General features: G+C 41.4%; 1 protein-coding gene across 4 annotated transcripts in view; it reads left to right on the forward strand.

Moving 5' to 3' along the window:
• The window catches only part of LOC135800242 (max dimerization protein 1-like), an 83,435-nt gene that overhangs the window by 39,992 nt on the left and 16,771 nt on the right, over positions 1-26,672 (forward strand). For all 4 annotated transcript variants that reach the window (XM_065313411.1, XM_065313413.1, XM_065313410.1 and 1 more), the window contains exon 4: positions 26,184-26,298. In XM_065313411.1, coding sequence (XP_065169483.1) covers positions 26,184-26,298 — 115 coding nt within the window. The remainder of the gene's footprint in view (positions 1-26,183; positions 26,299-26,672) is intronic.

Below are 26,672 nucleotides of genomic sequence, written 5' to 3' on the forward strand. Positions count from 1 at the left end.
CGGTGAAAAATTTATCTCGCCAAGAATTGAATCTGTCAGTTGACAAATTGCGACTCCGCCAAAAACCGATCGCGCATTTTTCACGCGGGATACTTCGGCGAAATCCTCCCATCGGGGCGGTGCGGGAGTCTTAAGGATCTTACTCAGAGATATTTTTTCTGCGGTGGAAGATTTAAGATGTAGAGGCACAATAGTAATCATTACTTTTGAAAAATAAATTTTTTCCTTCCACTTTTTTATTAGATACAAAAAGTTGCACTTTAATCACGACCGTGACTAAAGTAATTTAGTCCTATTTAACGCACTTGATACTTAAAATACTATTTTTGCTTTTTTTGCTTTTATATTGCTAAAAAATTAATTTTTAACCTTTTCCATAGTTTTGAGATACGAAAAGTGGCATTTTATTCATGGTCATGACTAAAGTACTTTAGTACCGGGTTGGAGATTATGTCTGCACATTTTTCGACGGATCATATAAAATCACTGACATCGCTAAATGTTGTTAAAGTGCCACTTAGCGCACTTGATACCTAAAACACTATTTTCACATTTTTTGCGTTTATTTCACTGAAAAATAAATTTTTTAATGGTTCCACTTGAAGTTTTAAACTTTGGCATGATACGTACGAATATTAATCGTGGAGCTAAAACGAGCTCGAGCATAAATGAGTCGTGACTAGTTGCACTTGCACTTTAATCTGGTTAATATACAGTCTGTTCAAAAAAATTTTAAACAAAAAATTTATTTTGAGTTTTTTTTAAATTACTAGTTAATTCTGATGTCCATTATCACATGTTGGTACTGATAAGTTAGACGAAATCGATAGATTGACGTAGTTAGCTCCGGCAAACGTAGTTATAGATAGTTTGTCGAAACTTTTCGCAGCGCCCAAATAGCATTAGACGTCTCCGGAGAGCGCGCGCCGCGCGGCGGCAGCTATCGCTGATGTGCCGCCGCCTCATGCCGGTAGTTGTTGAACTACCACCAGCGGCAGAGTTCGGATAACGCGTCATCGCCGCCCGTTACGACTAACACGTATCGGTATTAAGCGCGGATGATGCCGCCGCCGCATGCACACGGATGGATGGTGCTGCGGCTCCGGGGGGCGGCGGGTTTGTGTGTTGGCTTGCACCGACAAACTCTTCTAATTGAAATTATCGAACGCCCAACGCTCCACGGCAGCCAAGCCGTGCATTAACACATACAGTGTGTTCACAATTAAATTATTTATTTAATTTGTTGATAAATTTTATGAATTTGTTGATAAATTTTATGTTATTAATTTTTTTCCTAAGAAAATTTAAATTTTGAACATTTGGTATGTTGATATACTCGTTTGGTAGTTTGCTTCGAATGTAGTGTTCGGCGGGTAGTTGAAGAGACGGCGTTGCCGCCACCGCCGCCCGTCGATGCTTTCTCGACCGTGCCGAACCGCATTTACGTTCGGATGGAGTTTCGAAATGCCTGAAAGCTTTCCAATATTAAATAAGCTCGATTAACTCTTATGCTGCAGCGGAGGCGGCCGCCCCCAGAGCGTCGGGGCGCGCTTTCGCTTCGAGTTTTCGGAGCGCGCAAGTTAATGCGAAGCGCCAGATTAATATTATCTCTATCCGAGCAACTTAAACTTTGTAATGCTTACATCTTTATATCTCCCACCACGAACACATTGTATATATCATACCAGTACCTACATAGTAGATATTTAGACGTTAGACAAGTTTGTAAGTGGAAAAATCCACACGAACGAACCAATTGGACATTGATATCGCGCGCGCCTACACTTTATGCATCCACTTGAGCCGCGGGGGTGGCAGTGTGGGGGGCGGCGGATGTTTTGTAAATCATGTGCTCGCGCACGTAAAGTAAAAGACGTGCCCCCCGTCCGCTAACTCGCTTACATGCAATTGCGCCCGGGCACGTCGCATGCATAGTGCATGCCGCCACACCACCGCCGCTACAGCCCGTCTGGGTTCATGTTCGGGTTAAAACGTAAATGTTTGGCGTGCGGGCGGGTATTTGCCGAAGATAAATCGTCCGATGCACGGGCGGCGGCAGGCAGGCGTCGGGACGTGCGAACGAAAGCCCTAAACTCACGTACATCGTACATCCAGCGAACGCCAGCGACAGCTATGTCGGCGGCGGCGGCGGCAGCGGCGGTAGAAGCGGAAGGATTGTTCGTTACGCCGAATTGCATCGCTGCGCAGCGCATCGGAACGCATCACATCACACACGGAGGCTTTAACCGAAAAACCTCAACGTAAACCTTTCAATTCGGAAACACACACGAAAAATACAAACACTCTGTATATAAAAAGGCAAAAAATATTTTATTGTGCTTCTACCTTTAAAGCCAAGGTTTTTCCATGGTTTGGAATGACGTAAAATGAATTTTAGTCATAAAAGTACTTTAGTCACGGGTTTTAGACACGGGTGTTGATATAATAGTTTTGGGGATTTATGTTTTCTTCTACTTTTGTCAGTTTTTCAACGATTTTGAGGTTGATAAAGTAGTATTTTAAACACGGACGGCCAAATCCGTACTTAAAGTACTTTAGTCACGGGTTTTAGACACGGGTGTTGATATATTAGTTTTGGGCATTTACGTTTTTTTCTACTTTTGTCAGTTTTTCAACGGTTTTGAGACGGAAAAGGTGGTATTTTAAACACGGACGGCCAAATCCGTGCTTAAAGTACTTTAGTCACGGGTTTTAGACACGGGTGTTGATATATGAGTTTTGGGGATTTATGTTTTCTTCTACTTTTGTCAGTTTTTCAACGATTTTGAGGTCGATAAAGTAGTATTTTAATCACGGACGGCCAAAGCCGTGCTTAAAGTACTTTAGTCACGGGCTTTAGCCACGGGGTGGAGCTTAATATACTAATTTGAAGAAAATAACCAGTTTTTAAACAATGTTTGTGTGTTTTTTGTTGGAAAATGTGATTTTAATTATTTTTATGTAAATATTTTTTTGTTTGTTAACCCGCACACCCAATTCCATCCCAGTTTTATACTTTGCAACTACTTGTTTATCCCGGCGTTTGTCTTTTTATTTCGCCGACTCGAGGCTGAAGTTTTCCGCTCGTTTCCTTCGCGCGCGCGCTGCTTTTGTTTCATTTGTGATATTTATGTTGTTTGTTCGAATCTTCTCGGCTTCGCGCTCGCGTTTCACCAAGACGCTTCTTCCTCCGCCTCCTCCACCTCCTGCTCCTTTTACTCCTCTGAAAGCTGGAGAGAAGTTTTACCTAAATACCTTGCTGCACAAAAGCACAAACACGAAATTATACACGGCGACGCCGAAAACTCGAAATTAAACTTTTACGTTTTGAATTATTTCACTGTTTCATTTGAGGTTATGTTGTATAGCGAATATTGTGGGATATAATTTTGGTTTGGGTTTTGTTTTTCACTTGGTATATTATCATTAGGTGGCGGCGTTGCGTTGCCGGGCTTCCGTTTTAACGCATTCGCGATACAAACGCTTCCGGAATTTCTTTCGGCGCGTTGTCCTTGTGTACGAGTCGACTTTGTTGTATTCGGGCATAATCCCAACAATTCGTGGATATTTCCCTCTGCTCGACTCGGGCGCTCCGATTACCTCTTGTTCTTTTTGCGAGCGCCGGAGGGTTGGCTTCCCGTACACTTTCCGTTTCGACCATTTGTTTAAGGAGCTTCAACCTTCGCGCGCCCTTTGTGCGATTTCTTCGCGTTCGGGAAATGTTACACTCCCGGCTTACGACAAAGCGAAACGCAAACATATTAAATTCGCGAATTCCCGGAAAACATGTGCAATTTGTTTGAGGGGCGGCGCAGAGTGTTATTTGTTTGATATTTTACAAAAGCATCTCGGGTATTGTGCTTTACATTTGAAATTTCAACTTATGGCCTCTGAAAAAGAATTTTTTTATGATTTTATTTAGAAAAAAAGTATATTAAGTATCAAGTGCGCTAAGTGACACTTTACTCACGTTTAGCGATGTGATGCTTATATATTTTTTCTCTTCTACTAAATTTCCACGTTTATTTTTTGCGCATGCGCAAGCTCCATCATGACTATAATACTTTAGTCACGACCGTGGCTAAAATGTACTTTTGGTGTTTCGAAAAAGTGAAAAAAGTTAAACTTTAAAGGTGAAAGTAGAAAAAATAATTTTCGTTTAAAAACACTCAATATTAAAATCCTTCTCTTAATTTTCCCATCGCGTAAGCTGGTTCTTTGTTCATACATCTCATCTTCATCCACATCCGGCCCTCATCCCAATTCATTTCCTTTATTTCTCAATTTTTCCGCGCCGCGCGGCGAATAACGAAGGGGGTAGCCGGCGTGGAAAGCAGGAAAGCTGCCGACAGATTCAAGTCCAGATAGATTTCTGATAAGATAAGTACATAAAACATAAAGGAGCGGAATCAGCGCGCATCTGCAAGCGAATTCTTCGCGCTCTCAAAGCGCGTTTTGTTTATTCATGAGCGCGTCGGGCATAATGAACGAAACTAATCAAAAGGAATTTTCATCGTGCCATTAAAATAATTACGTTCCAAACTCACACACACACACACAGAAAAAAAAACACATTTTTCCGAAAATAATCTCATAATACACATTTCCCGAGGCTTAACAATGTAAAACTTTCGGGTTTTGTTGTCCGGGGATGTCCTGTTTCCGTATTCGTTGTGTCGATGTCCAACTTTGGTGACACCGGCACAAAAAATAAATATAAAAATAGGAAAGCGGAAAAGACCGTGTCCATGAAAATTCGAGACTCAAAGCGGCGCGACATCAAATTGATGAGGGTAAAAATGTTTTTCAAAACTTTTTACAAAAGCAGCAACAAAAATATTTTTGATTTGTTATCATTGTTGGAATTAATACCAGGGCGCAGGGTAAATTTAGTAACCATGACATCACAAATGGATCAATTAAACATTGCTTGATTTGACGTTTCGGGCGCGCGTGCGGGAGGAATATAAATTTGACCCAATTCGGCACGTGGCGCCGCACGTGGTGTGCATAATAAATTCAACACCAGCACCCACTGTCGCCGTTATATTAATTCCACCAAACGAGATATCACATCCGTCGTTGTAATACTATTTTATCCAATCGTCACGTTTTCCTTCCGCACGCCGCGTATTTTTCCTCTTTTTTTTGTATTTATTGGGGTTACTGCAGGTTATTTGCTTTATGAATTAGTATTTGTACAAAATACAGCGTATAGATGGCGCTGAATATCTTTTTTGTATGTTTTGTTGGTGTGTGATCACTTTGTGGACATGACATGTGATCGAAATAAGTTATAACGTCGCGCAAGATAAACGAGCACGCCGGAAAACATTTCGGCCATTAATAAAGTCAACAATAATAATACACGACGCCGATATCATCGATCACCGAACCGGGGAGTTCAACAAACAAAAGCGGGTGAAATTAGACACGTTCGAATCGTAATAAAATCTATTTTTTTGTATTTTTGCTTTGAAAATCACGAAAAGTGGCATTTTAGTCACGGTCGTGACTAAAGTACTTTAGTCACGGGTTGAGTTTGCGCATGCGCATATAATAAACGTGGAAATTCAGTGGAAGAAGAAAAAGTATGTAAGAATCATGCTAAACGTTGTTAAAGTGGCACTTAGCGCACTAGATACTTAATATTTTATTAAATACTGAGTATTATACACGTTTGTGTATAATGCGTGAAACGATTTTTTGTATTTTTATTTGGAAAGACACGAAAAGTGGCATTTGAGTCACGACCGTGACTAAAGTACTTTTGTCATGAGTGTAGGTTGCGCATGCGCCAATACTAAACGTTGTTAAAATGCCGTTTAGCGCACTAGCTACTTAATTGAAAAATATTTTATTAAATACTGAGTATTATACACGTTTGTGTATAATATGTGAAACGAAATAAATCCTTTAAGATGTCTTTAGTTTTGGAGTTGGAAAAAGGGGAATTAAAACGTGTAAAAACGCGAAATGTTTTCGCCGCCGCCGCTGCCGCCGCCTGGACGGTAATGAAGCAGGAAGCGAAGGATAATGAACGAAGGGAAAAAACCCGGGAGACGTTCGCCAAGGAGACCGTCGGCGAAGCCGGACAGAAAAGAAAAAGGAGCACATTAATTATAATTAGCGAAAGCCTTAATCCGTGAGACGCACAAAGGACTGTGCGCGCCGGCTGAAATTAACAAAACGCACACACCAACTCACACATCGGGGGCGGCGCGCGCGCGACTTTAAAAACGCTCTCGTGTTAATACTTTTTTCTTCGCGCGCGGCAAATTTAAATTTACGTTCGGCGAAATGTCGCTTTAATTACGCACGCAAAAAAGTTTGCGCTGCCGCCCCCGAGCCCCGTCATTAGAAGCAAACAAATTAAAGGCGATATCTGCGCGAAATGAAAAATGCACTCGAGAGCCGAGAGTATTTTCGGCTGTTTTACGCCGTGATTTATTTCAACGCCATCTGATGTCAGGAAAGCATCTCATTAAATATTATACAGTGTGTTTTTAGACACATGTTAAATATTTGTATTTATGTTAAACTCGAGCCAAAATTATAATTAAAACTAGTAAATATGAAATAATATGTTTGGTGATGTGCCAGATGAAAATGAGGTTAGGTTGTGTAGTTTTGCTGCGATTAATTAATATTTCGTGTGTGTGGCGGCGTTGACTTTGTCGCGGCGGCGCTGAAAACCTCAAGGGCGGCCACGTTGGCCGCGGCCATTGATCGAGCATGTATATATACACGGTTTGTGGCGGCGGCGTGTGCACCTACATGTTTCGTCGTCATTTTTCACTGGTGGCGGTGGCGGCGGCGGCGGCGGTGTTTTCTCTGTGTGGTGGTTAATGATAGGCGAGCGTGGTCGTCGGTGTCGGTTTCACCGGCTGACAAATACGAAAACGTGAAAAGGGTTGCGCATCGATTTTTTCTTCCTTTTACACATAATACACATAGAAATAAACGAAAACATAACCTAAAAGTTTAATTTTGTAATTTTTATCATCCACGTAGAATATTTGAGGTTTTTATTTGTAAATTTTGTGTGTGGTTTAAGCCATGAATATTTTATGTGTTAATAAACTCAATTTTTGATCCCTATTGTCGCGGCGCATTTATGCGCGACACGATATGCAACCCACTATACACAATGTATACGCATGGGTGATAAACTGGTAAACAGCGGTTTTCATCCGCTTTAAAGCACGTATAAATATACATATAGAGTAGATTTTCTTAAAAAAAAAAAAATAAAATTTATTAATTGTAGATTAATTACTATTGTCACAAAATGATTTTCAAGATAAAATTCGAAGGAAAAGAGATAAAAGCTGTGGTGTTTCGATATAGACCCGTATCATTAGTGATTTATATAATGAGGTTATAACGACTTGTTTGTCCTGCGCGATGCCCGGCCCCGCGTGTCGTTATTACACCCCCGGGGACACGACTGCCCTTCTGCGCCCCGCTCTAACTCAGCCTGTCTTCCATCTTTCAAACCAACATGTGCTGCGTTTGTTTTGGTTATGTCTATATTTATCCCTCGCTATCTCTCTGGATATCTATGTATGTGTGTGTATAATATCACGTTCGGGGGTGGCGGTTGTGCGTCCCCACATCCCAGCGCATACATATTTGATTTTTTCTCGTATATTACGCGCGCGCGCGCGCGCTGGGATGAAACGAAATATCACGACGCGCGGAATTTGCAATTTCGGCCGTTGAGTAGAGAAGAAAAAAAAAAGCAAACAGCGAGTGTAAAAACTCAAGCGCCGCGCTCAATTATCGCCCCGACGTATACAACCCCCCGTGCGTATTATTATTCGCACTTGTCGATCGATACGCCCGGAATGAAAACAGTGTTTCTGATTATTTGAAAATATTTGCGCGTGATGTGTGTGATCTGGTGTAAATATCGGCGGCAAATCGAGCGTGAAAGTATTCATAATGGATTTTATGTTTATTATGTATTATGGGGGCGATGATTTGCCGCAATCATAAATCATTCGCATTTTCGGCAACCCAATATACATGAGAGAAGGGGCGAAACACTGTGTTATTAATTGTATTAATATACATTTGCGTAATTTTACTTGTTGGGGCCTGAAACATGTCAAAAATTAACTTAATAATCAAATTATGTTTAATAACCTAAAAATTTATGAATTTTGAGTAAAATACCGGTATTTTTTTAAGTTGAAATACCGGTATTTCGGTTAACCGGTTTATTTTTATTCAAAATGTTGTTTTTTAATCAAAATATCAAAATACCGATTTTTTTTAATTCAAATACCGGTTTTTTTAAATAAAAAATACCGGTATACCGGTAATACCGGTTTTTATAAAATTAATTATTAATGTTTTTATGAATATTTTTAATTTTTCCAATTGAAAATTTTTATTATCTGAAAAAATACCGGTTTTCCAATATAAATACCGGTATTTTCCAATTTATACGATACCAATTTATCCGATAACGATTTTGAGGTTATCCTGTTATCCGTGCAACATGTAATTTTTAACGAACGCGCCGCGAACGCGCAAAAAAATCGTAATTCAATTTCGGATTTGAAATTGCGTGCATAATCAAATTTCGCATCTCGCATGCGCGATTGCGGCTCGCGGCGTACGCGTGAACACGACAGCGCTTGCAGAGAGATTAAAATGTGTAGTGTAATGCCCCATCTTCAATCACACGCGCTGCAATCGGTGGTTATTTAGTTAACATGTCGAATGAAATTGAATACCAACGCGTAAATGGCTTAAACGCACCGCACGTCAACGCTGTTATTTTATTTTATATGATTTCATGCGTGTTATACGATTTTATTCAAAACGCAAGTCATATGCAAGCGGTGTGCGCATGCGCGATGCATGCAAACCGGGGTTCACACAGTGCAAGCGCAAGGAGTTTCGGGGTCCACATTTGCAACATCAAGGAATCACCTGTTGAGATTATTTTTTAGTTTTTAGTTGCAACTTAGACACGTTGACGTGCAGTGAAGTGTTTGATTTGATTTAATAGTAAAATGTGTGTTAATTATTGCCGAAATGATGATCATCGTAAACGTCGCAGTAAGTAAATTATCAACTCATGTTTTTATTGTTTTCGCAACGTAATAATCCACCTAATGCGGCGTGATGTGGCTTGCGGTGACCGAACTCTTAACGGGGCCATGCTCTGCCTTGCACGCTTCTTGTCCGGGATTTATATAATAATACCGGGATGCAAACCCGGAGCGACAAAGCGACACAAAACATAATGCCACGCGCGACCGCACGCGCGTCTTCTCCGATCAAACATAAATAATTCGGCCATTTCGCCGAGGAGCCCTCTCTGCACAACCCACAACACGCCGCGCCGGGATTCGTTCGAGCATGTCTCGTGGCTTTGTCTCGCTGCATTGTCTTCATAATGTGCGGACGCGGATTTTCCGCATCGTGACATCAACTTTGGGGGGATAAGGAATATTTAGTCAGAAATCAGACTACCTGGATGCATTATTTAGTTATAAGATTATATAAGTTTACTCTGGCGTGTATAAAGTTCATCATAGATGGCGTCGGTGTCTGGGTGAAACCTCTTTGAAAGCACTTATAAGTGCATAACATTAAAAATGTTTTACGATGATGATGTTTGTAAAATAAAAACGTCTTTAAGTCCCGCTCGAGTGCCTCGGACTTATCAAAGCGTCAATATTTAAACAATGCTGTTATTGTTATAACTTCGTGCATCGCGTCTCGAAGCACGCTTTGTTTTAAGTCAACATTTTCTTTGTGCTCTTCCGATGCTTCGATGTTGATCTTAAGATCTTCTCAAAGCAAAGTGCTCTCATATTTAGCACAATGTCTTCGTTTTAGTCGAAAATTTTTAGACGCTGTAGACTAAACAAAACAAAAGAGTGTTTATTAGGCGGATGATGCGCATATGGTTACAAGTTTCCAGAATAAACAACACACAACCCTGTTGGGGAGTTGTAAGTTGAGGTTAGGTTATAATATATGTTGGGAGTATAGCTGCGCAGCGGTCATTTTAATTAAAATGCAAATTCTTCGCGAATTGCGATTGGAAACGAATAAATCTCAACCGACAAGAAATTCCATTTTAGATAATGGCATTGCACTATTCAAATTTTTATTGCTTCATGACGAGACACTTGATTATGGCTTCTCACCTAAATTCTATTAGAAATAAGTGAATGATTTTATTTTTGTCGCGTGCTGTGTCTCCGGTAGCCTTATAAGTTGTTAACGGCGCTGGAAAACCAGTTAACAATGGAAAATAGCAGCTCTCGCTGGTGACACACACACACACACATACACACATTCAGCGGACGCCGAGTGCCGAGAACTCGAAAACGTCTGACACAAAGGATTTTCTTTCGCCGAAGCGAATTCGCGCGCGAAAAAAGGAGAATGACTCGAGAGGGGTGGCTCACCACACTCTCTCCAGCGATGCCAATGCGGCTGTAAAGATGTAAAAATACGTCGCGCACAAGTGGAAATAGTTGAATGCATTCATTGCCTGTGTGATGTTCGACAAAGAGGTTACCATTGAGTATTGCTTTAACATACAGTGTGTCCGCCAATGCGGAATTAAATTTATTTCATTTTGTTCGACTTTTTTTTGTTGTGTGTTGAGAGATGTTCCTTATTTTGTGCTTCTATTATTCGCATGCGAGCATGTGCGTATCGGGCGGGTATTGACGAGGCAAATCCAATGGAAGCAATAAAACAAGAAGCGCGCGCGCGCGTCCGCGGTGATCTAACTGAAGAGGACGACTTGGAATCGAGGACAATCGAACAAAGCGCGCGTCGACGACGAGACGGGCGGGCGAAATAGAAAAAAACACATACACACATGCAGGCACCGCAATTCGCCGCGTGTGTAAATCCCCGGGCGCATGCGGGGGCGGTTAGCATGGGGACGATGAACGATGTGCCACCGCTGGATGTGAATATGGTGGTAGCGGAAGCGGGCGGAGAAGTGCTAGACGCCAGGACAATGGAATTCGTTGTTACGTTTCTATTTGAGTAACTTTTATACATTTTTCCTTCTTATTCGCCAAGGACGAATGTGTCGGAATTTATTCCGAGGGTCAAATACGATATACAATTCGGTTGGTTTACTTTTTAAATTATTTATATTAATTCTTCGTTATTGCGGTAGAATTTCTCTGTGTAAAGACGAAAAATATTTTCATTTCTAGAAATTATGAGCTAGAATATTTTTTCAAGACATGACATCGATGGTAACATTTGAAATATTGTTGCAATTATGATCCCAACATCCCTACAAATTGCAATGCAAATTTCTATAACTTAAGCACGATTTTTCAGCTAATTTGTTGGGGTGCATGTTACGTTACAACAAAATCATTTAAACATAACACAAGTGAATACAACTGAGCGACGCAGAATTCATATTTAGACTTCAGGAAATATTTACCGGCATTTTTACAAGAGTAATTGAGTTTATAACCAGTTTGTAAATGATTACACAGATGTCGCTACGCGTAAAAGTTTAATGTTTGGTTATTTTTTGTTTTGAGGTTAAATGTAGTTGAAAATATTCCGCTGCATTTAGTAATTTTGTGAATTCATTACGAATGCAACCGATGGCAATAACTCCGCATGATATTCGCGTTTTTGGCATTCGCGAGAAATTAATGCGTGCGCATTCGCGTCGATTAATATTGATGGCGGCGTTGAAAGTTACGCAAAACTGCAAATAGCTCGCTGGCTGCGCTGCAGTCGCGCGTACATTATGAATGACATTCCGATATACGCGCGCGCCAACATATTTTACATATTTCCAATTTGGCGAACGCGTGTGCCACCCCGGCCTTCCCGCGCCTCAAAGTACCCAGCATGTATGTATGCGTGTATGTGTACTGGTGTGTGTTTTATGCGGCGACGCGTCATTATGCGCGCCGTTGAGTATTTTGTTGCCGGCAAGTTTATAATTGCAATTCGCAACTCCACAATGCCAGCGCCCCCGGCGGCGGCGGCGCGCCGAAAAACGATGAATATGTAAATGCCGCATTAACTTTTCTCATTTTCCCAATTTGACTTCTATAATTTGTGCGCGCCCAGCGTGTTAAACTGTGTCATACAACTTGTGTAAACAAGAAGAGGAAGGTTTTTTGCGCCCGCGCCCGCTGCTATGTGTAACTAACTCATCAGCAGCTTCATTGTTCAACTTTCGCTACAGTATACTAATAAATAATTGATGAAAATTTCGACGGCGGCATTTACCAAGCCGAAAGATCACTGTTTTAATGGGATAGCCATGGGTTGTAAGAGTAAAAATGTAACAAACACGCCCCAGACCCTTTAAATCTTCCCGCCGGCCTCCCACGCATCTCTCGAGGAAAAGAATAAAAAAAATACAATGATGAATAAGCGCGGCGCGTTTCATTCCGTGAAACTGAAGCGAAATGAGTCGAAAGATAAACACGAAGGCAACGCATCTCTCCGGCGAATGAAGTAAAGTTTAATGAAGGACTACGAATTTCCTTCTAGTTACTCCCGACGCAGCGAAACCCTAGAGAAAAAATTACACAAAGGGTCGAACACTCACCCTGTATATTATATACTACTATATAAATGTCTGCTGTGTGTGTGTATACAAAACACAAACGGCTTGGAATTAAATACCTTCCCAAATTGCAATTGCAGTTTATGCTGCTCTGAGGTTTGCCGTGCGCCCGTCAATACTCATCTTCTAATGTTGTAACACTAACATCCACCGAAGAGGGTTGGAGAGTAGATGCAACGTGATAATGGCACTCTGCCTTTCTCGGAAGCCTGGGATGATTCCCTGGACTAAATATATACGCGCACTGTTTGTGTACTTAGACCTGCACTCAAACCCCAACTGACTTTATGGCTGGAACAACACAAACCTAGAATGCGTAATCTGGAATCCACTCACTTAGGTTTTACGCCCAGCAGACACGAGTAAAATATTTACGGATATTTTCCTTTGTGGACATCAACAACTATCAAACTTCTCTCCGTCGGTTGAAAGTTACTGCGCGCAATCTTCTTAATGATTGTCGTGCGCAATGATAAACGAAGTTCACGGGAGTCATCGCATAGCGTCGTCCGGAAATGGAAACGCGTCTTTGTGGTGGATTTGCTTCGCGACTGCACTTCACGTTGTTGGAGGTACTACATAACTACGTACATTTTGCGTTTGATATGTTATACAGAGTGTTTTAAGTTGGTTGGGGTTGTATTAGGTTTTTGGTGAGTTTTGTGGGACACTCTGTATATTAGTCCGTGTGATTTCGACATGACGGATGGATGTTTGTTTGCGCTCGCACACCGTGTGGCATATTTCTATGACGGTCGCGCGTATTGTGCACGAAACGCATAAAAGACGGAAAGGAATGTTGGGGGGCGGTTGTAGAATTCATACCAGCATAAAATCGGTTTGAAAAAATATTTATTTTATGATAAAAATACGTTTAAATTCATAAAATATTATTTTGAAGTTTTTATTTTAAAAATGAATTTTTAAATATTTTGAACACCCTGTATAATGCTAGGTACGTGTATGTATGGACGGTTGCGAAATGACGGGCGCGCATTTCATGTGACATGTGCTCCAGTCGTAAAATGAAAGAGCTAAGAGCTCGAAACGCTTTGCGATTTTGTGATGTAAGAGAGGCGGCGGCTGTGGTGCACCCAGCAACCGCATTCCACAATAAATTTTGTTACAAATTATATTAAATATGAAAAGTATTAGATTTCGATGTAAAACTATAATATCCGCGTGATAAAGTTCAAGTTTAGCTTGCGTTTACGCGCACGCCGCACTTCGCATAACGTCGATAATGATGCGCCGCATTGTTATAGACTTTAGGATGGCGTAGTAAAGTAAGCGCGCGCGCGCGAAAATATTCGGAATTATACTTAAAAGCGGAGCTTTTGTGCGATGCACGCGCTCGTAAACATCGGCTAAAAGCCGATCGGAGCCGTGGCGCGTCTTGCCGCCATCGTAGCGCGCTACTTGTTTTGATTTTATACAGGTAGCGGAGGTATATTTTATTAATACCGTTGCGGCTTTATGGCGCACTTGCGCGCCATTACATATTGGCGCAGTAAAATTGATGGAATGGCGGCTACATAACCGTTCTTTAATTTTTATCACGCGAAAGTCTCAAAATCGGGAGTAAAATTGTATATTTATTATCTAGTGCGCTAAGTGACACTTTATCAACGTTTAGCGATGTGATTTTTACGTATTTTTCTAGTTTTACTGAATTTTCACGTTTAGTTTTTGTATTTGAAGTTTTTCGTGGCTAAAGTACTTTAGTCACGACCGTGGTTAAAGTACACTTTTTGTGTCTTAAAACCGTGGGAAAAGTGGAAGTAAAAACATGTTTTTTTGGTAAATATTTTCTCAACTAAAACTCTAAAACTTGCCGTCGGGATATTTGTAGTGGATATTGTTATTGTTGTTGTTGGATAGCCAGTTTCCGGTTGCCGGATTACATTTCCCCGAAGACGGACGCGCGTGAAACCCGTTTTATAGTTACACACAATGTCTGGATGCGAGCTCTCTGGATGCTTTTATCTTTGTTGATAAAATTTGCGACTTTGGTTTACGAAAATAATATTTTTATTATTTTAGATATTTTAACGTCAACAGAATTCTATTTGCTATTTTTATTCCATAACCGCCGGTTGCAATAAGCTCGCCTTGTATCTTACGTTTATGTTTAGATGGAAAACAAGATGCAAGCGAGCAAATAAAAATTCAAATCCCTGGATGACGTCGCAAGTCGAAGCGCGCAGAAGAGAGTAATATTGAAAATAGTTTTCTCTCCCGAAACAATCAAACTTTAACGTTAACTTCGTTCGGATTCAATTCGAGCGAGACATTTTATTACGCCGAAAACAGTAAAAATCATAAAAATTGTATTTTCCGCGCGTGCACACACATGTTATCCTCCATACGCGCGCGCGAAATTTCGGGTTGTAAAACACAGTTTTTACTTTTTCCGAAAGTTAATTAAAAGCGATTTTTAGCGTTTTAATTTACTGCTACACCGGCCAAACAGCTTTTTGTTTGTTGTTTGCATTAATTATTTATGTTTGCTGTTTGCGAATCATATTTCGATACTGCCGCGCGTATTGTTTGCACTGCTTGAAACTATATAACGCGCGACTCGCATGTCCGCCGCGCATATCACACATGCGAACATTTGTAATTCGAAACTTTTTCAATTAAAAGCCCGCCTCTTCACTATTATTATATTTTCGCTTTGCGGGAGAGCGAAAAAAATTAATTTGTAAAAATACGCGCAGGTATTTCTCTTCTCCCCGGCCACGTTGAAAACCTTTTAGATTTTCCTTGATGCCAGATGTCTGCCGGCGCGCAAAGGCATAAATAGAAAGTTGCGGTGGAAGAATGGAAATGAAAGGGACGCGGCGCGCGGCTGAATGAGAAATGAGAGCGTCGCGACGCATACGGAAGCGGGCGTTTTGTTGGGTTTTCCGGAAAGAGGCGGCGTGCCGATGAAGGAAAACCTTGCGTGTATGTCTGTATGTGTGTGTGCAAAAATATGTTATTCTAATGCACGGCATGCGGGAAGCTTTCCATACCTATTCGGTGTGAGGAGGGTTTTGTAGGGAGAGGTGATAGGTAGGCGCGACACACGACACGTAGTATATATGCACTCGGTGTATGACGAGGGATATTTGTAAGTCCAGGTTTTTGATTCTCATGTTTTATGGAACAGGCGCGCGTATAAGAACAGATTTTTTTCCTTGCTTTGCTTTACCTGCTTGTGTCTTGATAGATTCCATATTAAAATAGCCGGAAACAGACCGGAAAGTTATTTTATTGACACGACAACGGTGACAACACCTTGTATTAAATCAATACTTGTAGTGTGTGGCGTGTTTGAGTTATATTTTACATTCATCCAGCTTCGGGCTGACAGTGCAAGGTGGTTTTCTTCTCGGCGGGCTCTTCAGGTTGAAGGTTCTTGAGATACGAGCGCAAGAAGTTGCAGATGGTCGGCGCGGACCAGTCCGGTGCTTACTCTGTTGCACTCGGTGCAATGTACAGGCTAGTAAGTAAGGTTGATAGTTGGGCAAGTCGTGGGCCATTACCGTCGGTCGTGCGCACGATCCGAGCGACCCCCGAGGGCACGAGCGATATATTTTCCATTTCTGGTTTTCGAACAACATTCACGGAGTAGTGCGCTGCAGTACCGAGCGCAAGAAGTAGATTTTTTGTGTGTGGACTTGCATTGTGTGGTTTTGTGGTCACGGTAGAGCCATTGTCTAGTATTTTATCTAGAAAACATTAATTTTTATTTTCGTGAATAGACAAATGTAGATAAAATTAATATTAAGTATCTAGTGCGCTATGTGGTACTTTAACAACGTTTTGCGTGATGCTTGCGTATTTTTTACTGAGTTTTCAAGGTTAATTTTGTTTTTGAATTTTTTATTTTAGAATTTTGAACATTGTTGGCATAATACGGTGTAATGTAAGGTTATAAGTGCATGGGAGTTCGCGCACGCACTTGAAATCTGTCGAAAAGTACTTTAGTCATGACCGTGACTAAAATACCATTTTTCGCCTATCGAAACCGTGGAAAAAGTGTCGAAATATATTTTTATTTTAATAAATATAGATAAAATAAAAATTAATGTTCTAAAATTATCTGACAAGAGATGATGGCATTTAGTGGTATAATATAATAGAATGGCCATCGATTCGTGGCACACAAACAAAACGCGCCGATGCTGGAATAACCTATAAATAATCAGCGCCTCCACACGTCCGCCAAACGCGCGGAAATGCCGAAAATGTGTTCCCCGATGAATTATAATGCTTTTATGCTCTCTAATCATTAATAAATTATTGCGCGCAGTTATCAGTGAATTAGTGCCTTTTACCGATAATGCTGAATCGAACTTTTTTCTTCTTCCAAAAACATCTATTATTATTTTATTTATAAACATTCAGTAATTTAGTAATTTCTGATTATTTCATGATACTACATATAAAGTAATGTAACTTGTACTGCATACACAGCATACCAAAACTCGTCCTTGACTTGCCACTCTTAATTCATCATTATGTGCGCGGAGCTTTCAAACGTGTCATTAGTGATACACGTTGGAACATATTCTATATACCATATGTTCATAAAAACTTTATAATTTTATTTATATTTAATTATTTTTTCTTGTTTCAGGTAATTTATTCTTCTATCTATTGAAATGGCCGAAGGAAATGGTAACACACAAACTTTTTCTATTTTATTTTTACTTAAACATTATGTATGTGGTGTATTTTTAACCGAGTTCAAAATCGAGGGCGTTATTAAATATTTGATTGACTCGATGAACTATCGTGGAACATGAATCACGTTCGTCACTTCGTGCATTTCGGTCTATTGACCCATCAAACGCAATTATGTAAGCGGGTGCACGTCACGAACAAATCTCGACCGCGCGCTCGAACAAAACAACAACTCGGACGTAATTTCTTCCATCATCATATCGTATTAAATTTTTCAAATCACTCGCCAACACTTTTAATCATTTATACATAGTTGTATATTGCGGGTTATATTTTTTCCTGTGGTTCTAGAACCTGTGGTTTTTTACGACAAAAATTTTTTTCTCTCCGTGGGCGCGTAGAGAAACTGATTTGTTGTGTTTTCCGTGCGTGACTCGGACAATCACCGACTTATCGGTGGAAAACAGCCCTCTCGTGCGCGTGCTGTGCGTTATCTCGTTCTCACTTTAATTTTTTTCTCTCGCGCTGCGCGCACGTGTATCTTTAACCTTTGATTGCTTATGCGCTGTGTTTTTTATTTTAAATTATTGCCGCAAGATAACGGCGAAAATTATTACACATGCGTGTCACTCGTGGTTTTTGCGCTATTTCAGGTTATTAACATTTGCATTTTATTTATATCATATAATTGGTTGTGCTTATGTAACACACGCAATATATTTTTTTGCTATACATATTTATAAAAGCTTGATTGAGTTGGGTTTTGTTTCCGTGGAAAATTCAAACTTGCAACTTTCAAAGTTTGTTATTAATTAAGCAAACGAGTAGTCAATCAAAACTTTGGCCGGAACATAAAACGCAGCTAAATTTACAACTATAGAAACAAAAGCTCCGCGGCGCAGCTCCGAAACGCCCGTGCGCATAACGCGCGCGCGTCTCCGAGGCGCTTTACGCTTAATTAAATTTGCTTTAATTTTAATTGAGTTAATTAAGCTCGTCTTTTACGAGCTTTCGCGTACTTTCCACATCGCCTTCCATTTGCCGGCGTCGCGCATACTGCTACTTAGTCCTCCTTAGCGTACATTTCTCCGGCTGCAACCATTATTACACATTGTTTTCCATTCGGCGGGCGAGCGCAGAACGCGCCGAGTTTCGAGTGTTGGTATTGTTTTTATTTCGGCCGACGGGGGAAATTGCCTGCATCAGGGGGAGCGTAACGAAACGACCCCGACGGGAGAACCGACGCGAGTCGCAGGTCTTGATTAGCGTCATCGTTGATTACCGCGTGCTGTTTAAGCACCTCCAGACGCCTTCACCAGCAGCATCTAGTAGTGTTCGTAATGGACCAATTAGTGTACCTACACTATACCTGCTTGTACGGTGTAATGAACTTCACATCACATCACCGCTGCAGCCATCTTGTTTTTCGTAACATGTTTTTTTCTTCTTCTTCTTCATATTATGAATTTGGCTTTTAGTGTTGAGGAGTTGTGGACCTCCAGGTGCTTTACATTAGCGTTCTCATATTTCCGAAGCGCGCGCACTAAAAGTAGGAAAGTTTCGTTATTAATTACGAAACAACGACGCTGGGGGGCGGCGTGTGGCGCGTTGCGGCTGGGTGCGTCGCTTTTATTGAGGCGACGGGCGGTTTAAGTGCCATTCGGCCATTTCGCGAACGCGCGAAACACCTGCAAACTGCTAAAAATACATATCCGGCAAGATATAAACTCACGCATGCGCATTAGTTATATGTTCATTCTACATAAATATTTAAATTAACTTTTGCGAGTCTTCTACTAATACTAAACTAAAATAGAATTAATTAAATTTTCCTTAGTCTCATAACCTAACTTTTAACCTAACCCTAACGCGGAGGTTTTCTTATGTTACTTATGACGGACCCGGGGCCGCGATAATCGGGTGCTGTGTATGCGCGGCGAAAAAGGATTCCTCCGCACATTTTCGCATGGGTCGTGGGAATTTATTAAATTTAGCGCGGCGTAATGTCGTTGTCGTTTATCGTCCTGTCGTCCTATTATGTTTTAATTTAGGCCAATGTGTTATATAATAAGATCTAGTCCAAACTTTTTTTTCTTCATCGGAGGGTTGATTTTTTATATTTCCGTATTCTGCGTCTGCCATTGATACAATGAAAACTTTAGTCCTTAAACCTTGTTTATTTGACAATTTAAGCACCACGCGGCGCGTTCATTTCGCTCCTCTCTCTTCTCTCTCTCCTTGGGTTTTTCGGTGTAGGAGACTCTGTGTGTGCATTTTCTTTTTATTTATTTTTTTCTTTCCTTGGTGAGCGCGCTGTCGAATTTTCCGGCGCTCGCACCGAGGGCGAAATTGCGCGCGTTCTGGGTTCCATCCTATCGACGGGCGATAGACTTTTTTTGGTATTATTTTTGAGCGTTTCGCTGCGCGAGCTCTGGCTCTGGGCTGAAAAGCCTCGTCGATCGTAAAAACCGCCGGCGAATAAATGCCACACCATTCCGGGGCAGTAACAACGCGACGAGTCCGCGTGCGCTCGTGATTGTGCTCTATGGGCTATGGAGTCATTTATATTTATACAAAAGCGAGCAAAATGCGGCGCACAAAAAGCCGGGATTAGGAACAAAAAATTAAGGAAAAATATTGAGACATTTTATATATATCTACGTATATTTTTTTTATCTCGTCTCGTGGTTGCATTTTTTTTTATATAGTTTCGCATAAATTGTTCACATGCCACGCGGGAAGCGTTTTCGCGACCACGAAATATTTAACATTTCTTTGTGCGCGAATTTATCCACTGAAACACGCTGACATTTTCATGCGCGCACATTATTCTCTCTATTGTTTCGTCCGCCCTGGAACGAACATTCCCGCCGCCAACACAACCGCCCCCCCAGCACACCCACGGTTGTGTGTCCTATGTGCAAATATCAACAACATTCCCATACACTCTGTTTTAATTTAACGCAAACATAACCCAACCTCATCGCCATCTATCACAATATTACGCAAACATTTTTCTTCGGTCATTCGGACCTGCACGTTGAGTAGCCTACCTATTTTCCGATATAATAAATTTCATCATTGTATCAGCAGGCGAAGAAGTTCTGTTTAGCCAGCGATTGTTTTTGTTTTGTTTCGGCCGAATGAAATTTGCAATTAATTAGGACACATGGTAGTTCACACGTTGTTTGTGTGTCGTTCGCAGTGCGGCACGAATGAATACATTACCGGCGGGGCAACAATGGGACGGAAAAGGGGCGCAACGAATTTACATCAATTTGTTAAATAACCGAGCGACGCAAATCAACTTAAATCTCGCACGAGTGCCGGCCATTCGAATAGGGCCGCCGCTGGCGCCGGGAGGGTAGGCAACACATTACGCACAGCGTAGAAATTCAATTTTGTTACTTCATGCGGCTAGTAATCTAAATTATGGTCTGTACTTGAACCGAAACACACACACACAAAAAAAAATCGGTTAATTTGTTGTGGAGAAACTAAAACAATCAAACAAGTGAAGGGGCGGCCAGAGAAAAAGAGAAAAAAACGTAAAGTTTCGAAAGTGTAAGAGTAAAACAGTAATCTTCTCGGCGGCGGCGGTGGGCTAACTTTTTCAATCAGAATATCCCGAGCCGCAGCCCCCAGAAAACTAACAATTACCGTTACATTTCATTTATTTCGGGGCCGGGGGCGGGCGCGCGTTTTATTCGTTTGTTTTGTCTTGCAACTTTTCCACACTCAGCAAGTGATTACCAAGTGAAATAAAACTGTTTGCAACCAAAAAAATATATAATAGCTTTTAAGACACACTGTATGTGAACATATTATGATGTCTAAACAAAGGAATGTGCATCGAACACGAACAGAGAAGAAAAAAAATATCAGCGTGGAAACAAATTTGAATATATATCGTGTGTGCTGAAAATATACATTAGACCGGAATCGCGCTGGGGGTGGGTCGGCGGTCGGTGGGTTTTATATTAGAAATCGATTCGCCATTTCTTCTATCTGATCGAAACTTTTTTATTATGCATTATACGAATTTGAACAAACAAATAACTATCGGATGCAAGGCAATACAGAAAGTTGCCCGGTTTTTGTGTGTTTTTCCCTTCTGACACACAGAAAACATGCATATAAATTGTTTGAAATTATTTACGTTTGCTATGCATAATATAGATTTATTCGATTTTATGGTAGGCAACCAACATGACACACGTGTATCTGTATCGCTGCTACCAATATGGCGGCGCGCCAAAAAAACATGCCCGGGCACTATCGCATTATCCGGCATTACGTTTATGACTTATGATGTAAAAGCATTTTAGGTGAAGCAACAAAACAAGCGTAAAAACCGTGTTCCGCGCAGTAGGTATATGTGTGTGAGAATGGGAGGGATGTTAAGACAACGTGATTTATGCCCGGACGAAGCGCCGATGCTTTTTAATCTTTCCCTCAACGCCTCAACACTTAAAATAATGAATCTTTTATAATTCGTGTAGTTGTGCTGCTGCTGCAGGTCTGGTGTTATATTGGTTGCCTAACTATCACAACTAACGCAAATATTCATTTTAGGCAAGTAGAAAAATAATTTTTTTATTATTCAACAGCGTTAAAAGTTGCTAATACTTTTTAATTAGGAAAGTTTAGCGAGCGTCGGCGTAAAAAACTTGTTAACATTAGAGAAATTAAAGGAGCGGGATCGCGCGAAATAAAAGCAGCTGCCGGGAACAACTTTATCCAAAGGGAATATTTAAATTAATAGTGAAAAGTTTGCGTTTGGGAATATTTAAAAATTATAAGCAAATTTAATAATTTTTTTATTAAATATCAATGCGATGCCCGGCGCCTCCACCATACAGCTACCTAACCTACAAACGCGCGTTAAAATGCGGACGTTTCCAAATAGTAATAAACGCCACGCGCGCGCGCGTGCCAAGTCCTTGGCATTCCTCAACGTTTCATTATCGCATTTATTCGCACTTGGCATCAAAACATTTTCCTCATTTTGTCCGACGTTTTCGGATGGCATTTTTGGAATATAGACAATGTCAACGTAGTGAAATTAAATTTCGCCGAGGAATGTTTTTTTTCGGTTTGGTGGAAAATAGGTATATGTGATGTTTATCACAATGAAGCTGTTGTGAGATAAAGTGCTGCTGATAATACACCCTGTAGGATTTTGTAACATGCGCATACATTTCGCGTCACAGTTGGAACAAGATTCGCGCTTTAGATTGCGCGCGCTGGGAGTTTTACACGTCGGCGTGTTTTTGCCGGAAGGCGGAAAACGGCCGCAAGTACGGTCAGGACGCAAGTTGTAAAATGCAAATTAATGACGACATTAAAGCGCGCGCGGCGCGTCTCTATTCGGGCGGTTTTTACGCGTCGGATCGAAAACGCAGTCGAGCGATTTTACTTTCCGCGCGCGTCTTTTTGTCCTTTCTTGTCTGTGTGTTACCGCAGAGAGACAGCGCCGAGTCCTTGTTAAATGCAAATGGTGTAAATGTTTAATGCTATTCACATACAATGTGTTTAAATTGAAAAAAATTCAAAAGAAAAGAAAAAAATGTGGATTTTAAAAGAAAAGTTCATGTTGATTGCGCGTTGAAATTTTATTGAGATGACGATGATGATAACGAAATAAACAAAACATAAGAATAGAGATCTCGCTGAAAACATCTTTCTGCGCATCGTCTCGTCCCGCGAGATGAGAGCTGCATGCAAAAGAGCAAACAGTGCGCAGCGCCGAAGACGTAAAATGCATAAAGCGCAAATGAAATTAAAGTGCTTTCGCGCGCGCCGTGCAGCGCGCTCCTCGCTTGTTTCTTATTTGCCTTAGATTTGCGCTGTGTTTTATTCTTTGCGAGAACTCCATCTCTCGCAAACTCGCGAATGCAGGCGAAGTGCACAAGCACTCGGAGATGACGATGCAAATATATAGATATATCTCGAGCTGTGTGCGGATTTGTTTATGAGCTACGTGTGTTTTTTGCACAACGCGCTTTGTTCGCGAGAGTTTATAATTAAATTAAGTCGCACGCGAGGGCGATAAAAGGACTCGCGTAGTTTTTACTTTTATTCGCGTTGTTAAAACAACACCAAACCAATTTTTTAAATTTATGCTAAGAGTTAAGTTGTCGTTTCTCTATAATTAAGCTATAAATAAAATGTGAGTTAATAGTTTATTAAGCATTATTTGCGCTAAGTGATACTTTAGTCACGTCTTTGGTCGTCTATGATTAAATTACCAATTTTTGTGTCTCGAAACCGTGGAAAACTGGTATTTTAGAGCTGGATGTAGAAAAAAATACATATATCTTCAAAAAAGTTATATCAAGCTCCGCCTCGTGGCTAAAATCCGTGACTAAAGTACTTTAATGTTTAAAAAGCCGTTTTTGTGCCTCGAAACTGGCTTTAAAGGTGGAAGTAGACACATTTTTATATTTAACTCACTGTATATTTTATGTCAGTGTAGTAACAATAGAGTGAAGTTGGTTTTCATTTTCGACGTGGCTGGTTTTCAGGTTGGCGGAGGCGCGCGGGGGTTCTGCGGTCGCTATTTTAATAGAAGCACGAGAGCGTGGCGAAACAACGTGCGCCCGTTCTCACCCTTATTATTGCGTCCTGCGCGCTTCATTGCGCCCGGCTGGGAAAACTGTCATGTGCTTTCCACGCCTTGAATTTAAGATTCGCAAATAGTGATGAAGTTTGAATCGAATTAAACATTCACGCTAGGCAACCAACACTACACACATTCACACTTATGATGATACCTATTGGTTGTTGGTTGTGTTTACGCGCTTGTTGCGCGTAATATTTATTGGTACTTGACTCTTCGAAGTCATTCATTAGGCAAGTTATGACGTTTTTGTCCTCGGCGCGCGCGCGCAGCGAAATTTATCGCTTTCAGTAGCTGAAAATTGCACACGGCAAATACAAAGACGGGTCATAAATATTTATCTTATACTCGCGTCGCGCGCGCCGTCGCAGAGGGAATGCGTAATGCGAGTAATGCGCATCGAACCTCGGCGAACCTGTTGTGTTGATATTTGCACCAAGTCGCCGAGTGCATAATTAAATGTGCGGCGACGCGTTCTGTAATTGTTTGTGTGTTTTTGTCGGCCCGACACGAATACCTCTGAATATTTATGCCACCAAATATACACTAATTTCATATATAGGCAACCACACTAGCAAATATCGAATTATGATAATTAAGCGGAATTTCTTTTTCGAAAAGGTTACGTTTTTAAATTGGCCGCGATGTTTTAGATAAGTGCCGTGTGCGCGCACGAATAGAAAATAACATCTATTAAGCGGTATTATAAATGCCGTTTGTGCGGCCATTCCCTCATGCACTCCGCCGGTAATGGCCAGCGTTTAACTGCAATTTTATGCAATTTCGTTCGGCGTGGGTGGAGAGAAAAAAAAAACAACGTATGCAAATGCGCGCGCGGCGTGATAAGATTTGTTGCTTAATGAACTCGTGTATTATATAAGTAGGCAACTCAATATACACGGTATACTTATATTGCCGGGGAAATAAAATTAAATTGAAATTCGACTCGGTGGAAATCTCGAATGTGAATGTGCATGCGAATCTCTCGACGGACGCTGCGCATCGATGTCGTCCTTGTTAACTCGTTGACGTACTAAAGTGGACGCGCGCGCCTTCGAGCGAGATTCCGAATTCGAGCGCGCGCGCAAATAAAGTAAATGGACGCGCACGAGCACACGCGATATCGGAGAGAGATTGGAAAAATTGATGAAATGTCTTTGAAAAATCTCCCGAGCGCACATTTTTGCTTCGGATATCATTTAAAATCTCCGCGTGGTTTTATTTCGCATAGAATTCGTTGTTTTTTGCAGCTCCACCTAGCGGATAAAATGACAACTAGCCGTTTCCGTGAGTGATGCCTTCCGGTGCAATATTCGCGTTCGAAATTTATGTCGCCGGGCGGAAAAATAATCGGAAAATGCAACGACGAGTATTCTCTTTCTCTCTCGGCGCCCGGGGAAGAGAGCGAGCTTTAAGTGGTGCCGGCAGTGTTCTATTTTTCCATTTGGTTCGTGCTTTTTTCATCGTCGCCGCCACCCGCCCGCCATTCCTTCCGTCAATTGCCTTTTCCTCACATTTTCGCATTTACGACAATGATAAGCCTGATACTTGAACCTCGAACCGGAACGACCACGGCGAATCCCGAATCCGGCGTCGCCCGTCGACTTTGATGATGAGACGACTCTGACGCCGGCACACAAAGCGCCCCGCGTCGTACGCGCGCGCCTAGATTGAAACGAAGATGGATAATGTTTTCCTACTTTCGCCATTGTACCAGCCCCCTGCGAGCGAGACGTAATTCGGGATAATGATACGGACGTTTGTTTTTATCTTTTTATGGAAAACTTTTTGCGCACGCGAGGCATTTCGAGATAAAAGCCTTGAAAATCGTAAATTTGAGCTTTGGTTATGCAACCCAATCTACACAATGTGTGTGTGTGTTGAGAGAAAATGGCCGCTGTGGTTCTTGCACAACATGCGATTTGTTGCCACGTCGCGCGATGCACACGTAAAGCGCATTCGATACGTTTATTTACTTCGCGTCTACTTTTCGAGCGAATGCGAATAATGCCGGCTCTCGCCCGGCCGGCAATAACTAAAGGTTATAACAAGACGTGAGTTAGAATACTGATAGAACGAAACGTGCCGTGCGCGCGTACAGAAAACTGGTCTTTGGTCTTGTTCCATGCCCTTTTTAAGTCTGGCTCGCGAAACAACATTACACACAAACCACTTATAGCCTCACATACACTCACACATACAGTGTGTCCATATTAGTTAATGAACATTTCAAGGCCGAAATCTATCTGGCAATGTATTTTAAAGTTTTGTTTTCTCTTTTTGCAGACGCGCACACCTGCGGCACTGCCTGGATGATCTCAAGGTGATAGTGCCCTTGGGACCCGAAGCATCCAAACATACTACCTTAGGTCTCCTCACGAAAGCACGCCGATTCATAAAGGTAAGATGCGAGAATTCTCTCATCTCTAAGCTTAGCAACTTTATTCCTGGTACAATTCACGCAATTTGCGAACTTGCAACTCTGTCGAGTTCGGGAGAGTTATCAAACTTACATTTGCTCGCCGGGATAATGGGAGCGTAATTTCATCACGTGCACGTCACCGTCACAATTCCAAGTTTCTAATGTCTAACATTTGTGCACGTAAAAACTTGTCACTTGCGGATGAAATGCGCGTAATTCCGATTCGCCCGGTTATCATCCAAGATGGCCGACAAGCCGAGGCCGGAAGACGAATGGCGGTAATTCGGCGCATCACCGCTAATTTGTGATTTATGGCGTTTTCAATTAGGGATACGTTCATTTTTTATCATCAC

Source organism: Atheta coriaria, unplaced genomic scaffold (assembly GCF_025399875.1).
Source record: "Atheta coriaria isolate IRGN ID8LTWV9N9 unplaced genomic scaffold, Caltech_Dcor_3.1 hic_scaffold_10_pilon, whole genome shotgun sequence".
Taxonomy (NCBI): Eukaryota; Metazoa; Arthropoda; class Insecta; order Coleoptera; family Staphylinidae; genus Dalotia; species Dalotia coriaria.